This window comes from Aulonocara stuartgranti, assembly GCF_965226115.1.
Source record: "Aulonocara stuartgranti genome assembly, chromosome: 17".
NCBI lineage: Eukaryota > Metazoa > Chordata > Actinopteri > Cichliformes > Cichlidae > Aulonocara > Aulonocara stuartgranti.
The window spans coordinates 33,681,309-33,698,799 of record NC_138953.1 but is presented as its reverse complement, the minus strand read 5'-3'; the positions used below and the strand labels follow the sequence as shown (position 1 = coordinate 33,698,799).

The window sequence follows — 17,491 nt, the reverse complement described above, 5'->3', positions numbered from 1 at the left end:
ATATGCTGGGGTGTCTTAAGCTGACAACCAAAAGACAGGATTTGCTAGAAGGCAGCTTTGGAGTGTTGTGAATTTAACAAGCATGTCTAGTATTACAGTTCCTCTCTGCTTTAGTCATGAATAGTAACAAATCAGACTCTGAAACGCATGCCCGATGGTTTGTTGTGTATCACCCCCTCCCTTCCTCTAACTAATATTAAAATGACTTCAAATCTGGTTAAGAAGATGACTAGGAAGAAGAAGCAACATCTTTAATGTCACCGGTGCTCTCGTTCTCTAAAGCGCCCCAATCTGTGCAGATTCCAGGTATCATCAGTTTTTTCTCCTTTTTCTTTTTGTTGTTGCACTTGTTAACACTCCCTGCTGCTCCGATTACCTCCATCCCTGACCCATTTTTGAATATATAAATGGCTCTATCCTTCTCCCAAGTTGTTTGTAGTTGTAACACTACACTCTACAAGGGGAGGGGGAGATGGTCTTTACACATTGCCTCCAAACACTGTATACATATGTAAGAGAGCCAGCTGGGCTCTCAGCCCTCTCCTCTTCACAGCTTTTCATACAAATGTAGTAAATAAGCTCAGGCCGTGGGGAATTTGAAGGCTCCAAACAGGCAAACTGACATGTCACTTAGCGCTGGCTTTGGCTCTCTTCACTGCAGGCTTTAGAGCTGAAGCTGGTGACTTTTGAAAGTGTATCAGCCAAGGTCAGGTCCTCACTTTTGCAGTCAAGGTGGAGTGCTATCTGTATCATTTACAACTTATTAATAATAATGCCAGGCTTGCTGTATTTCTACATTAAGACAAATGTAACAATTATAAAGTCAGTCAGAAGACGCTACTTAAAATGCATAATTTTGGGGTAAAAACAGAGAATAAGATGTACAGAGGTTAATAATAGAAGTCACGCTGGGAATCCATTTCAGTAGAGATAGACAGGCCCACCTTTCTCCAGCCTGTGTTCATGCTCAGACAGCCTGCCATTCCTCATCAAGAACTAACCACTGCTTATTTACCCACACTGGGGACTTAACTCACACGAATTGATCAGTGATAGCAGTGGAAAGCTGCTTGTTCCACCCTAATAAAAATGACGCCCATGAGCATATGCAGAACATGCTTTGTGGGCTAGGCGCAGCACTTCAAGCTTGAGTAGACACTAAGCTGATATTGGTTTCACGCTTGAGTCTGTAGTGCGAAATCTTCCAATGGAAAGCCAGAGATTTGATTGTTTCTGCATATGCATTTATCAGAAGTTTACATGATAAATATACATTAGCCTGGTGGCTTGGCCATGCGTGGTATTGTTTCTGCGATACTATTCTTTGTGCATTCCTTTTCACCTGTTTGGACTTCATCATCCAATTCAGCGTGAACCCGATAATCCTAATTTGCACAAAAACTTCAAATGGATTTGTAGGAGTTTTTCTTGCATCGTTAGTCCTCGCCAGAATTTCTGTCACAGCAAGGAAATACTTCTTTGTTGGCACAGGTTTTAAATGTGTGAGGAGAAAATTCCTCAGAAAATAACTGGAACTTTCTTTTTTTTTTTTCACAGAGTATCGCATAATTTAGACTCAGAAGTTGAGGTCTCTATCATTTGTATAGAACAACCCCCATTCGCCCATTGGCTTAGCCCTTACTTAATTTTGTAAGGTTTTTATCAAAGTCTTAAATTATGTCATTTATCTTTCATACAAATTTTAGCCATAGGTTTTATTTATTTAATACCCACTGTAATTGTTCTGTCCTTGTATGGAGTGCTATGAAGGGAATGATCATGCTTTTGGCACATTTATCAAAGCCCAGAGAGGGGGAAAAAAAGAAAAGCAAAACGGAGGCCCTGTTCTCACATAGTCACCAGACTAAGAGTGCGACAGAGTGATAAATTTTCTTGTTAGGAGAAATTACATCCACTAACTTGAGCTACTTCAGCATGAAATTGAAAAAGAAGCATTTCTTGTGAATTTCCATTCTTGATTCAATGAAAGATGTAGATTAGCCTTTTGGAAAAAGGGTGGGCACAAGAATGAAACTAAAGAAGTATGATTCTGCTCACGCTTGCTTGTTCTTAGAAGCGTGATATAGGATGCTGGAAAAGTCTTTGTTTATGGAAGTAAGGCCCAGTCAGGCTGTTGGCAGATTAAAGAAAAAAAGTGTTTAACATCTCTTTCTTTCTTTCTTGTGTGAGTCTGTTTGTGTGGTATACATTTATGTACTCAAGCACAAACCTTGTGCATTTTTTTTAACATTTTTTTTTTTATCAGTAAAGCTTTCCAAGCCTCTTTGTCTACCTCACCCCTGTCACAGTTTGTGCCCATGATAGCTCCCTCTCTCCATCTCTTTCTCAGTTTTCACACACACACACATGGGTGCACACACACACATTTCTCCAGACCCAGCTGAGTCTAGTAGCCTGTTCTAGTGAGGGTGGTGGGGGCTGGAGGGTGGATTACTGATTGATAGACGCTGGGTGTCTGAGTGGAAGGCAGATAACTATATCTTCTGCTGCTCACTTAAAGGTCAAACACACATTGCTGTAATTGGAATATTCACAAGGCAACCGCCGAGGTACAATGCAGATCGGAGGAAAGAAAGAGAGGAGGAGAAGGAGCGCAGGACAAGATAGGTGTTACATAAGAAAAGAGATTGAGAGAAAGAACAGGGGGAGTGAAGGTGATCCATTGCCCTTCCATAGGCAGATGCAGCGGCTATTTATTGAGCTGATCTTTCGGGGAAGTGAGGCATTCACTGAAAGATACATTGCCCTCAATGGAGAGCAAGCCTGGATGAGGAGACAGGGGGCTAATGGCAAGACCAAGTAGTCACATAAACGTGTACAAATGGCTATTAAAAGTCTGTGCTCCTTTGCTTTAGTGGAAGGAAAATTGGATTGAATTCGGTTGGGCAAAAAAGACGTACGTAAAAATCATTGCAACGGATTATCTAAGGCCACACACGCAAAGTAATTTATATGCTGTTTTGTGATTGCTATCTATACGCAAAAGAATTGCTTGAATTGGCTGGAAAATTTGCCGTATGTGTGGGTGAGATGAGTTCATTCACTAAGGTCAGGGTGCTCTCTTTCGATGACGCCAGGAGAGAGCAACACTTAGACTCGACACTTAACCTGAGCTCTCCAGGATGAGACAGACAGACACTTATACTATTGACCTGCAACAACAGAGCCCCCAAGACGGGGGTCTTATACAGATGCACTTAAGGCTTGAGTTGCTTATGCACACTCACAAACAAATACTGAGGATTCTAAATGATATCACCCCAATTTAAATGAGTTTTCCTTGGCATGAAGGGTGTAGGGCACTGCTACTCAGTAGCTTTCCTGTTTTCCCTAATGATTGTTTTGTGTGAGCTTTGACTTGGTATTTTTATCAGTGGTATAATGGGAGAGGAATGCACTTAAATGCAGTTTACCTACCAGGGATGCTCCAGCTGAGGTGTGCTGGGGTTTACCTAACCTTTTATTTACTCTTATGCTCCTGGACTTTGTTTGTGCACACGCATCTTATGTACAGTGCACAGACTCACACATTTGTGTCAACACGCTGATCCTTTCTGGTGTCTGCATTTTGCAGGGTGCTGATTATTTACTAATCACCTCTGGTTGTTTATTTATTTATATAAAAGAGTGTGCTTTTGCTTCCTTAATAGCTACAGTAAGCAAAAGGTGAATACTTCTATTTTTAATATAATGTATATACAACATGTTCTGGATAATCAGCATACTACTTTTAAGAAACTGGGTCTAAGCAATTGGGGTCTTTTTCCCATAGTTCCAGTTTTTTTCACCCAGCTCAGCACCTTTTCCAAATGAACTATGGCTGGCCTGAATGCCACATTACATATCAGTTATTCATCCAGCTGTGTGAACTCTACTTGCCGGGAACTGTGAACAGTAGACGAGCCATAATCACCTGAGAATGAAATCAGGCGCAAAAAGAGCTATTCCATGTAGAGACGGGTGACAAATTAAAGGAAAAAGCATCTTAAAGCCAGAACAGCTTCAAAGCAACTTGGCATAGATTCACCAAGCCTCTGGAACTCCATTCTTCCAAATGATATTCACCTCATTTGATGTTTTTGATGGTGGTGGTGCTGAGATGTAATGACCACAAAGCCAATAGCATATGATTCATATTATTTTCATTCTTCCCAAACCTCTAAGTGATCCCTTGTATAGAGACATTGCCATCCTGGAAGAGACCAATTGAAATGTTTCTTCACAAAATAAAAAGGGTCACTCGGAACAACTTTTTATTGATTGGCTGTGAGCTCTAATTTGTTCCTGACCTTTCTATGGCAGCATATGAACATGGTGTTTTGCAATGTTAATGCGGTGGGAGAAACAGAATAAAAGCTATAGCTAATTCCAGGCTTGCTTTTGCAAAGAGAAGATTTGACCTCACACAAATTGTGTCATTTTCAAACACACACACCTCTGTCTTGCTCAACTCACACAAATACGTTCCCAGTTTCTCCTCTCTGTGTCCGTCTCTATTTTTCTTGCTCTTTGTGATAGTGTATTGTGGAGGTTTGCTGTTGTCAGGCTCTAAAGGACTTCCCTTGGAACAGCAGTAGATAAAGACCTTTGCTGAATGGTCCTGCTGTCATCTTATCTAAATGGAGTTGTACAGCACAGGTCACACTAAAGACAAGCCACCGGCTGAGAAACAGCACAAGGAAAGCAGGTACATTGTGTGGGTAAATTGTGTTTCAATGGTGATGAAGCATGGAAGAGGTGCACTGAGACAATGGATAGAAGCAGTTATTATCTCTATATGATTTGGAAAAAGTAAGAAATTATAAAGTCGAGGAGCAGCTATGCTTATTGTGATTACTTTTGTGGTTCAGGTAAAAAAAAAAAGATCTATAGCCTGAAAGTAGAAAAACTACTGCCGTCCTTTGCTAGAACAGATACACCATTGTACTTGCACAGAATATCTACAGTGACACCAGCAGGAGGTAGGATGTTAGCGACTGTTAGTGGTTGCAGTGAGCGACAGCAGGCTGTGCTCTCTTGTTATTGCTGGCACGGGCCTCAGAGTGTCTCAGCAGACACATCGGTGCATATGCACTCTTCAACTTTCAGCCATAAACACGCACACTTTATCTGTGATGGGCAAAACAGACCCGCGTTTTGTCTTTGTTGGTGGAAAAATAAGCGTGAGGTTACACAATGGAGCTTTAGACACCCCCGCGCCCCTCCTACCGTTCGCGCTCGTCGCTCCAGTGCGAGCCTTCTTCCTGGGGTAGGAGCGAGCAAATTCATCTCGTCAATCCTCCCGGGACGGTGTAGCTATGCAGCTCTGTTTACTGTGGTAGAAAGTTAATATAAATTTTCATCAGTGGGAGAAGTTTACACATACGATTCTATTTGTCCTTCATTATTAGCACCTGAGTCTGGGGCTGGGTAGGCATAATTGTCTACAGACACAGGCCAAATAGATGCAAGGGAAAGGCAAATAAGCACACCCAAAAATAATTTGATGCTTGTGTATTACAATCCTCTATCCTAAGAATTCTTAATCTAGAGAATCAATAAACAAGAGGTGAGAGAGGGCGGAGAAAGAAAAGATGAGAAGAAGAAATGAACAATGTGATATGAGCAGGCGGAGGGAGGCGAGAGAGAAAGGAGTTTGACTTGAATTCAAAGTGCAGCAAATAGGCGATAAGGAAATGAACAGTACAAGCAGTCAATATAAGTTTTAGACATAAGTAACACAACAAACCGATCTAATTTCTATTTTCGGCTAAATATCGCTGTATATAGACAGAGGAAGCTGAAGTTGCTGAAAATATTGAGATAGAGGTAGCAGAGTGGGACACAGAAGCCCATTGTTCTGCTGGATAGCTTTACCTCTGTCCTGAGGCCCAAGCAGATTCTCCATGGACCTCTCCCTCCCTTTCTCTCTCCCGGTCCCTTTTTCACTTCAGACTGTTGATTTATTGGCTCATACATTAAAATGCTCATTACTCCTACATACTTTCCAAATTCATACTTTCTCCATTCTTCCCCTTTTCTCTACTCTTTCTTTCTAAGATTTCACCCATAGGTTTCTATAACTTTTTAAAAATGCAGCTTGCAGATCCAAACACCTCCATTAACTCTGCATGCTGCTATCTGCAGTCAAAAGAAGTCATCATTTTTTAGTTTCTATCCAACCACTCAACCAAGCGGAGTTGACTAAAACCAGCTGTGTGTTTTGCTCTGTTTGGGCTTTTTGTGGAGGTGATAAGAGAACAGAATCTGGAGCTATGGTTGATGCACCGAGGCACTGTCATCAATCCTGACCTTTTATGAAGAGAGCCTTTCAACTCCTGTGACTGAGTTACTTAAGGCGAGTGGTATCAGCAGCATCTGTGTACTGTGATCTTACACACACCAGGCTTAAAATTGATAGCAAATGCATTAATGTGGTAGAGAAAGTTTCACAGTGTTCTCACCCTTGCTTGTGGAATTTTGTTGCCTTGTTGCCTTTGCTTTGATTTATCGGCCATAGCTTCTGTGGTCAAAAGAACCTCTTTGTGTCTGTTCTGGGCCCTCTTTGCCACTAAATGAACATGCAAGAAAAGACAGGTGGTAAGTAGCAGAGCAGAGCTGGCATCAGTGACAACGGACATGCTGAAATGAAAGGGAAGTGGATTGCAAAGTGGCTTGCAGATGTGGAACAACTGTATGCTGGAAACAGTATCAGCTGATCCATTAATTGATGTGGGGATAGCACTTGAATTAGCTGATGGGATCTTCAGCAGCTCCTGCATTACGATGAGCTTCCAGGACTGCAGCTGAGCTTGATTTTGTGGCCCGCCTGAATAAACTCGCGCTCAGTTTAATTCAGCTTCAACTTCAAAAGGGTTTCTGTAATCTCAAAGCTATGCCTGTTCTTGCATGGAAACCCTGTGCTGTTCTCTGGTCGCACTTTGCTTGTTTTCACAAACTCCGGGCCCCACTTTTGCATTCAAACATTGTATGGGACATCTTATCCTGTTTCCCTTCTCCTCTCATTTGTCTATCCTCTCCAGCCAGCCCCTCCAAATCCATATCCATCCATCCATCTGCCCTGAATCCACTTATATAAGGAGATAGGGTGTAAATATTTTGGTATGGAGTGTCAGCGCATATCTTCCCTGCCAGCGGGCCAGCTGCCTCAGTCCAATCAGCCATGTTTGTTTGTTCAGCTTAAACTGTTTGTGCCTTGTTTTCCATGGCATGTGACTCCCTCTAGCTTGATAAAGAGTCATACTTTTTCTTTTTCTGCACACACACACCCTCCCCACAAACACCCCCACCTCGCTCTTGTGTATGTGTTCCCTGAAAGCAGATAGATAAGCCTGCTGGTGCAGTACTGTGTGTGCGTATGCATCAAGAGTGTATGTGTGAGAGTTGTCAAAGCTGTCAGCGTGACTGGAGTTGTTCTGGCCGACAGTCGAGTGTTGAACAGCAGCCCTTTTACTCCCTACAACACACACACACATACACACACATGCATACGCACATAACATCTGTTCCGCACACCACAGAAAGGCTGTGTTATTATGATGCAATCCTGTTCCGTACTGATCAACAACTATTTACAGCTACTGTCTGGAACATGCAAACATCCTGTCAAGGCTTGGGCGCTGTAAATAAGTACCTGTTGAGGCTAGCTTATTTCATCCCTGTGTCATCATTCCAATATTGGCTATATCCCCCTAATAACAACAACTCCCTATGTGACTGGAGCCAGGAAGTGATCTACACTGTCCAAACACAATGTCACAGCCCTTCAAATATATCCAATTCCAATGTCATGGCTGCGTATTGTGCAGTCTCCAGGTGGATTTGAAAAAGTGGCATTCTTAGTGGATGACTTTTTTTTTTTGTTCCCACTCCCCACCCTTCTCCCACCACCACATGCAATAAGCAATCTGGAGATTCGTAATGGTTTGGCCCAGTATTACAGGGCCTCCTAATGTATTTCATGCTTGTTTAAGATCTTTGCATGCTCCTTACAAAGGTGTGCTATGATGGCTGTAGCTTATTACCCAGTTCTGTATAGAACTGTAGTTCTGTATAGAGCTAGGAGACTGGGGGGGGGTAGTTGTAGGTGAGGGGTGAATGGATGAGGTTTTTTATTTTCAGTTTTCTCTCTCTCGCCTTCCTTCTGTCAGCCCCTTCTCACTCTCTCCTTTTCTTCCTCGCCGGTGATCTCTGCATGCCTATTAATGTAGAAGAGGAATGCCTGTGTAAACATTCTTGTTTCTCTGTTCATTTCGCATAATAGTTGCCTGTATCGCCTTTCTCCTGACCTCACTATCTGAAACCAATTACACCAGATCCATTTGGGCTGAATCTTATTTTCATAAGGATCCCCGTGTCGCGGTCTCGGTTGCTCTGTGTTATTTTCCCTCCTCCTTATTTTTTTTCCAACCTCAGTGATGGATATCAACATCAAATATGCCTCTGAGTGCCTTGTTATTTATATAGCAGGCCCTGGCTCTCTCTCCCTCTCTGTCTGGCTAGCGCTCTCATTCTGAAGAATGTGTCACATTGTGCTGTTTATACAATGTGTGCATTAATAGACTGGGGATGTCATTTTTTTGTGCATAGCAACCCAGGTTAAATAGACGGTGCGTCTGTACTCGTCTGTGTTTTTGTCCGCTCCAGCAGCTCTTCAGCAAACTTTTGATGACTTTCCTTGGCATTTGGTGCTTTTTCGTGCTTTGAGATGGGCTTCAGCTTTACCATCTCTGTGGAGTGGGAAGTGGGTGGCACAAATTGGTGCTTTTTACTGTAATGGCAGAATACTCAGAGCCGACGAAAGTGAGGGGACGGGACTTTTATTCCTCCCTTGCCTTCCACACCATCACAGGCTCTCTGAAAAATAGCTAACCCCACTTCCACGGAAGAGGTGACAGACAGTTTGAGACATGACAAACCACTCTGGAAAAGTTTGGCCGGTGTTGATAAGGTCTGTGTTATGTTTGGAGAGGGACTCTTTATGCAGTCTGAGCAGACTTCTTTTCTAATAAGCCTGGTGTAGTTGATCTCTCCGCTTCACCCCCATGCGTCACCTCTCACGCCTGCACCTCCCTCGGTATTTACTCGGCGTGGATATTGGAAGCGCAGTTAAAAACATCTCTGTCTTTGTACTCGTGACCGTGTGAAATATATTGAGTGGCTCTCTTGACTTTGGGTATAACACAGCGAGTCATTATTGATTCGCACACAGATAAACATTTCCCCCTGACAGATACCTTGAGCTGCACTCATCAAGCAGCCTTCCCTCTAACTACTGTGTGCAGGACTCAATAAGCCTGATAATTACTTTGATTCACCAATCATGGCGAGATTAATTAGGCCCTGTGTTTTTAATTAGCGATGTGATTGGCTGCATTCAGAGAATTTGTGTTGTCTTTCAGGAAAAAGAGAGTCAAGCAGTGTTTGATTTCACATCCAGTTTGTCAACAAAACTTTATGTGGCTGTCTGTGCCTGCATGCTGCAGGTGTTAATGTGTATTTTAGTGTGTGTTCCTAAGAAAGGCCAAGGCTCAGTTTACAGATGTCACATGCACACATGCACACACACATACACACACACAAAGCAATGGCAACTAGGCTCATCTTACCAAGGAGACAGATCAATGCAGTTAGGACCCAGTGCCAGTGTAATGTGTTTGTTTACTTCAGTCCAGAAAGCCTGGCTCCTCCTGAGCAGCCAGACAGAACCCCCACACCACCACCAGCACCACCTCCACCTTTACAATCCCCCCCCCCCCCCTCCAGTTCTGTCTTTTCATAATTGATCGAGGGGGTTGTCTGCATTCCCAAAGGGGTTAAGATGGGGCAACTTTTTTTTTCCTCTCTCTCTCCTGCCTCCTCCTCCTGTTTGCTCAGGATCTCAATGTACTAGTTCAAACATTGTTCCCACCAGCTGGCAGAGCTGCACCATATGCACGCCCTGTCAAGGCAGCTGTTGTCATGGATACTGGCAAGCGCTGGAAAATAAAATGAGCATCCCTGATTCCTGAGGAAGTGTCACTCTCCATCTGAGTTTTACTCCCCCCCCCCCCCCCCCCCCCACCCCATTTCTTGCTTCTCCTCCTCCTCGTCCCCTTCTTTTTTCATCAAAAAAGCCAAACACCTGTGAAGTTGTTGTTTTGTGTGCATGTGCCCCCCCCCCTCCCTCTCTCCACTCCCACTTGATGCTCATGGGCCTGAACAATACAAGGTACATGCTTGTGTGGAGCAGCAGCAGTAGTAGCAGCAGCTGTGCACAATGTTCTTTTCTGCCAGGCTCTTTCATCCATCTGCTCTTGAAGAATTTGAGTGAAGCTGCTAGCCCAGCTGCCGCCGTTACCTGTGAAGCTGGTGCTTGCTCGTCGCACGCATTCAGCGCACACAAGCAGGCGGGGGGTGGGTGTCTGTAATCCCATCAAACCCTAGAGAAATAAATTACGCCATATCCCAGCAGTCTCTCTGATTCCTATCATATCGATGTATGGCAAACACATCAAAGGGTGTTGATGACAAATTTCGCAATTTACAAATAGGATTTTTCTAATTTTTCATGTCATGTGTAAACAGCTGCGAACTAATTTCATCAGGCAGGGAAAGGCCTCTCGTCCTCTACCGATCTATTCATCTTTCTATCTATCACCCATCCGCTGCGCATAAGCACCCTTAATGCATAGTGTAAAACCTGGGCTGCTAGTTAATTCACTCTAAATGTAATCTGATGTTGATTTTGTCAACTTTAATTACAGCTCCCAGGGACACTTCACATGGTGCTGCCTCTACTTCAAATTGATATTATGAATATGCAAATGTGGTAGTAATTTGCAGAGAGAAGTGGGTATTTCAGTTGAGCACACACTAGACAGGTCAATTCTACTCTGCCTTTTTTTTTCTCCTGCCCACCGCCTCACCCTCTTCCCCACCCTCTTCTTCAGGGTTGCTTTAGACAAACTGTATTTATCCTTGCTCACAGCTCTGTGAATTGTTACTAAAACATATCATAGTGTTAACCACGTCACAATGAAAGAGGTGAAATTTGACAGGCCTTTCGCTCAGAGATGACTGTTTTCATCTGCGAAAATTTGAATTATCTCTACTGTCAGCTTTAGGAAATCTAATAGTTTATTTTCCTCTGCACCTTTCTTTCTTTCTCTCTCTCTCTCTATTTCTTTCTCTTTTTTTAACACTGTCTTTTGTCTTGTGTTTTTTTCTTCCCAGGCTCTACAAGCAGCGAGGCAATTACTCTTGCAGCAGCCAGGCAGTGGCCTGAAATCTCCAAAGAGTCAGGACAAGCAGCGTCCACTGCAGGTAAAGCAGCTCCCTGTCTAATCTCTTAAGTCCATCCATAATACATGCTCCCCCGAAAAGAAGATTTCCTCTGTTGCACAAAGTGTGTTTGATTTGCCAACGCAATCCTTGGGCCCGTCATTGGAATCTTAAAGTCTGGACAAGCGGGTTCCCGGGAAGCTGAAGCGTCACACAGACGCGAGAGAAACACAACAGAGGCAGATCTCAAGGAGCATTGTTTCATCTGTAGGCCATTTGCCTGTTTTCGAGTATGTGATGCATGAAACTGTACAAATACACCACAAGTATATCCCAAGGTTATGTGGTACAATGACAAATTGGCTTTTCTACACTGGATCCATAATGCTGTTGACACAAGAAAATTCAGAGGCTAGTTATTATTTGAAAGCCACGTCAGCCTGGATAGTGGGTTACACAGACAGCTAATTTTAACTTCCTCTCATTTCCACTTTTCAACGCTAATTTACCTTATTGATTTGTAGAGCTGTCTATATCTGATGCCAGTGATTTTGAAAAAGGTCACTCTTGTACACAGATGCGCACACACACAAACACACACACGCGTGCGCAGTTTCGCGCTGACGCCACACTCGCACATATATACATTAACAGTCCTTTCAGTCCTCCGTCTTCCTACTCTTAACACTTTTCTCACACCAGCAACTTGTTTCATTCAGTCAACTAGACCGTTTCTGCTTGAAATTATGTAAGGCCCCTTGACATCTGCTCTGTGTTTTTATTAGAGGATTTTTTTTTTTAAATTTAATTTATTTTTAGCCGTTTGAAATTGAAGTGTGGGAGTTTATGCCCTCCACTCGGCTAATAAGTACTATCAAGGAGCAATGGTTTACCTCATTAGGAGCTCTGTGCATTTCATTAATAACAGGGAAATTGGCGTTAACCTCACCCGTTGATATTTTCACAGAGTCTAACAATGGCGACACCTTCAATTGGAGTCACACCCCTGTGTGCCTAATTACGTACTGGCTGAGAGATAAGGTTGGCAAGGACTAAGTCTTCCCTTCCTTGAAATAATTTGACTGGGGCTCATCAAAAGCATTAATATTATCAGTATATTCTCTTGCAGTGGCATGTTTATTTATTCTACTATATATTTCTATATTTAGCTGTGGCAAAGGGGGTTCATCAAGAATAAGCTTATTGTTGGATTTCTCCGTTTGAGTAAATGTATGCCAAACTGAGTAAATTGAAACAAATGGGAATCTGATCTGCAAATGCCTGCACAGTCACCAAGTACAGTACATAGCATGAAGAACAATATTGAACGAGAGAGTTGTGTGGGTGCATCGTAACCGTCAGCCCACGTCCAAGCCCCTGCCTCTAATAACACCAGCAGATGGTAAATATTGAATATTTACATTTGCTTACTCCATTCTTGACTCGTTGACGATATGAATCAATATGAATCAGAGGGCCCTGCCGATCGGCCTGTCCTCGGCTCCCAGCTAATCTATTTGTTGATCCAGCTTTTATTAACATCCTCACCTCTTTGTTCCAAAAAGTTTCCATTCAGCAGACTGTCACAGGAGAGGCGCTGCTGCCAGCTCACCCAGTGATGCACAAACAGGGCTCAGTGCATTCTGGCCCCAGATTGTTTTCTCTTTTTTTTCTTTTTTCCAGCGGTGGATGTGCTTTTGCTTGAATCCACTCATTTCAAATGACATTTTAACTGTATTACTCCTTTGTGCAAATATCAGTATAAAGCGGTAGAAACTCTTACTTGATTAAAATGCTTTTTTTTTTTTTGTTTTGCTTTTTTTATTGTCTCTCGTCTCATGCCACATTTTTTTGTGTTCTTGTCTTGAGGGAGTTTACTCAATAAAGCTGCATTATTTACCTGGATTATGAGGCCGCAGTGGGTGCTGCAGCGCAATATTTTATTAGCTTCACTGCTAGATAAGAGTCACTGGCAATCAAGCTACATGTTTTCCACTAGAGGAATCACGCGGATTGATCCCCTTGTATGATTAGCACAGCAGAAAGTGGGAAAAGGATTAATATTACCATGACATCCTGCTTATGGCAGAGATACTGATAAATCCTCTGCTTCTTGTTCTCCATCTTTGGTATTTAAGAGCGAGAAATGATCCATAGATCACGGCATGTAAATTATTTAGTACACAAGCATCTAAGTGCCTCGGCTTGCAGTTTTAATTACTCGTATTAGCGGCTAAAGGCTCTCGCCTGACTAATTCTATCCGCTTGCTTGTCGCTGCTTCTCAGAAGTTGATGATGCGGAGGCAAGCAGCTCTAGCGTTCACATGCACACAAATTCACATGTACGGGTGAAAAAATAAATAATAATAATAATAAAACAGCCCCAAAAACACACACACACAAAAACACACTCACACAAGCTGCTTTTCCACATTTGCGTAATGTGACAGGTCTATTATTACACAGTAAGCCCACGGGAGCACTCAATAAACACCTATTTCTTCCTGTAAATCCCCTGCCTCTGCTTACACGGCTCTCCTAAGGCACACAACACCCTCTCGTCTCTGCTCCTGTCTCCCCTCGCTCTCCTCTTCTCTATGCCAATACCAGCCCCCCCCCCCCCCCCCCCCTCTCTGAAAGGCATTTATACACTGACATTTGGAATACAAATAAAGAAACGCGGACAAGGAGAGGCGGAGAGGATTACAGAGGCCTATGAATCTGACAGTTGTTTCGCTCGCACCATGCATCTACGCACAGCCTGCACAAACACAAGCACAGCGACAGTTGCTTAAAGTTTTACATTGCCCGAAATGACTTTGTTCAGAACGTGTTTGTTAGCGGCCCTATTGATCATTATCGATAAGAAACAGAGCAGAGCTCTGTTAGTGTAACACCTGCTGGGTGCAGGTTTTGGCTCACCATCCACCAGACATCTCAAATAAACTCCTCACTCCTATCATGATTGCTTCAGGAGCCACGTGTAAAATAGCCAGAATGACCCCAAACCCTTGCAAGTGACTGTGTTGGATGGCATCCACCCGCCCCGACCCCACCTCCTGCTACTTAACGTCCAGTTCTAAATCATGCAAAATCTGAGAGCTCGCCCTGAGCAAGTGTTGCAACTGCTGCTGTGTCACCTTTCATGCCATCGAGCTGTGACTACTTTTTCTACAAGACTAATAACCTCAGCTCCATCTGTGCAAAGCTCAGCTATGAATGAAAATATTTAAGGTTTTATGGTTGGTTTATGGATCGGCAGAGATGTTGGTTTAGCCGTGTTTTCTGTAAATTTGCAGCTTCCTGCCCAGGCCAGTCACACCGGCTGCGGGCACTGGGCCATCCTAGGAAGTGTCACACTTTTTAAAGGTCAGGTCCACACATTTCACTACTGAACCAATATCATCTCAATAGCAGCACTCATCTGCTTATTGGCTTTCATCCGGAACACACGCACACACACACAGATGCAGGGAAAATGGCTGTGACGCCAGGCTTAAGCATAAGTTAGCCAACTCCAGTCTGCGTGGCTAAAGGATGCTACTTCACATTTACATTTATGAATATATCTTTCCTCTGCATCCCCTCTGGTTGGATCTGAAAATAGAGAAAAATTATCACAGAGAAGAAGGGAAAAAAGAGTGTTGGGGGGGTATTATGTTATTCATGAGAAAAACTTCTGTTGACTCTGAGAGAGAAAGAGGGGGGAAAAACGTCAGCACATTTTAAGTCAAACACCCTTGGTTACTGCTTTTGTAACCAGAAAACAAGATTCCCCCCCACCCTCATCTCCCTCCTTCCCTACTTCTTTTTTTTCCTCCCCCTGCATTTACAACACCTACAGGACAAGATTGCTAAATTGCGAGGACAGAGCAGGTTCATCATTGTGATGCAAAAGAAGTTGAAATGCTACCCCAAGGCGAGGTAGCTGAGTTTGGGGGATCAAGAGAAAGTGAGAGGGAGGGATAAAAAAAAAAAAAGTAGCTCAGACCTTTGATGTAGCAGCAACAAATTTACCTTGTGACAGAAGATACATGGGTGCAATAAACGAGTTATACCAGCCCTTACACATGCAATCAGATGATTCTGGCCAGGGTGTTAATTGGATCCTAACCGGCAGATCTGATACGCCCGGGCCCTGGTGGTGAGGGGGAAAGCCTTTCCAAGTGATGAACTATAATTCACTGAGCTGCTTGAAGCACTTGTAATTTACTGTGTGTCACTGATGAAGAGGCTGATCCAGTGGAGGCCATATTACCTGCAACATCAGAGGAAAGTAACCCCCCCACCCCCGACACACACACACACACACACGCACCCCACATCCACCTGCTCTCACTTGTGCTCTCTCACTTTCTTTCTATTACAGTTCTCTCCTCTCTCTGCACTTTCTTTTATAATTCCCTCCCGCTCGCTCTTTCTGTCGCTCCCATTTACTCTTGAACTGTGTGCACCTGCAGGGAGGCATCAGTCGAGAGTGAATTGTGCCAGTTTAATGATAAAGGTGTGACAATTTGTACTGATAGTGACACAAACAATGTGCACAAAGTCGCACAGCTACACTACATTCAAGACGCTTAATCAGTGACTTTCTTTCCTGTAGAGATAAATCAATATGGAAATTGTGCTAAGCCCGTTCCAATCTCCTTGGGCTTTTTTATTAGAGGCTTTTACATGATGGGTCTTTATGTTATGATAAATTGCACTTCCCATGCACTGCTGCCAAACTGCTATGGAAATTGATTTAGGAAAACATTCAGTAATCTACTTAGCTTCAGTCCTGACAATCTACAGTATTGATCTCCCTAAGCTGAACACACGTCATGCATTTGAGCGTAATCACTCTTATGTATGCGTGTGTTATTTTGCATAGGAAACACAATCAGGCCTCTTGCAAACTTCTCAGTCAGGTGCAAGCCACACCAGCTCGCCCTGTCGCCTTGGTGGTCCTCTGGTGGAGAGTCCCAGCTATCAATAATCGCCCAGCCACATTTGGCAGTAATTGGCTAGTAAATGAGCAGTGTCAACTGAAATGGAGTTGAGAGGTCAGAAGTCCACAAACTACGGTGGAGGTCTGCTCGGCGTTGTGGCCCGTGCCCCCCCTGGGATGCTTAGGAGATTGAGATGAAATAAGGAAATGTAGGGAGGCTACATGTAGAGAGGTTTGTCTCTTTTCTCTCTAGATTTCTTAATCTTTTTTTTTTCTTTTTCATGTGTAAAATGAATCTTGTGGCTTAATTAGCAGTGACTCTCCTGCCAAGGATCCACAATAATTACCGACTAGGACCCTTCCATTTCTCATTGCCTTTATCTCCGCCGTGTCTGAAGCTCCACACAGTTCCCCGTTCAGTACTACAGCAACTTATGTCGTTGATAACAGCCACATGTTCCAACCCCCTCAGTGTTTCTGACTGCCATTTATTCACTGCCCCCCACCCCCTACCCCCCTGCTTGCTTATTAGTGCTAAGTATGATGGAATAAAATCAAATAATAGGAATTCCCTTCTGCTAGACTAATTGTTCGAGCTAGAACTCTGATACATTTTATCTCTGCTTTAGCTCATTTGAGTTTGTTCGTAAAAAAACGTATCTCACAGATAAAGTGCCGCACAGTGGGTGTAATGTCTGGAAGTGTCCATTGGTCAGGATAGACAACCGTGCGAGCCATCTCAGGAAGAGATACCTGAGCTCTCTGTGGATGAGCTTGACCTTTCACAGGGTGTTGGAGAGGCTGGATATAGGGTGCAGGTGTGACAAGTGTGCTGTAATGATCTGCTTGTTCTGGTGAGAGCCCCAGCAACGTTTTCTCATCATCAGCCAATTTAAATGGCTTTTGTTTTACTCTCTACCCTCTCCACCTTCATGTCAGTGTAGCTCCACATGCTTATTAAAACGAGGGGCGGAAATAAATAGCAGCTCAAATGTTTCAAAATATGCAGTTTTTAACTACATTTTTTTTTCTTACAAATGTCTATAAAGCTGGTGTTACATTCAAATGCCATTTTTAAAACTCATTAGCTTGCTGCTCTCCATCCAAATTTGCACTATTAAAACCAGGAGGCTAACCTTTTCTGTTTTTTAAGGTCCCCAGTGGCGACATCAGCTGCAGCTAATTTCAGACAATTTAATAAATACCATTAATAATTTTTCTCTTTTCCTTTTTTTTTTGGGGTGCTGCAGTACTGGAAATGTATCCTTTTGGATTACA

The 17,491-nt window shown here is 43.2% G+C and overlaps 1 protein-coding gene across 10 annotated transcripts in view; it reads left to right on the top strand.

The window, feature by feature from the left end:
- foxp2 (forkhead box P2) overlaps window positions 1-17,491 on the top strand; it is a 104,170-nt gene that overhangs the window by 51,475 nt on the left and 35,204 nt on the right. For all 10 annotated transcript variants that reach the window (XM_082511398.1, XM_082511393.1, XM_082511399.1 and 7 more), the window contains one exon: window positions 11,236-11,325. In XM_082511398.1, coding sequence (XP_082367524.1) covers window positions 11,236-11,325 — 90 coding nt within the window. The remainder of the gene's footprint in view (window positions 1-11,235; window positions 11,326-17,491) is intronic.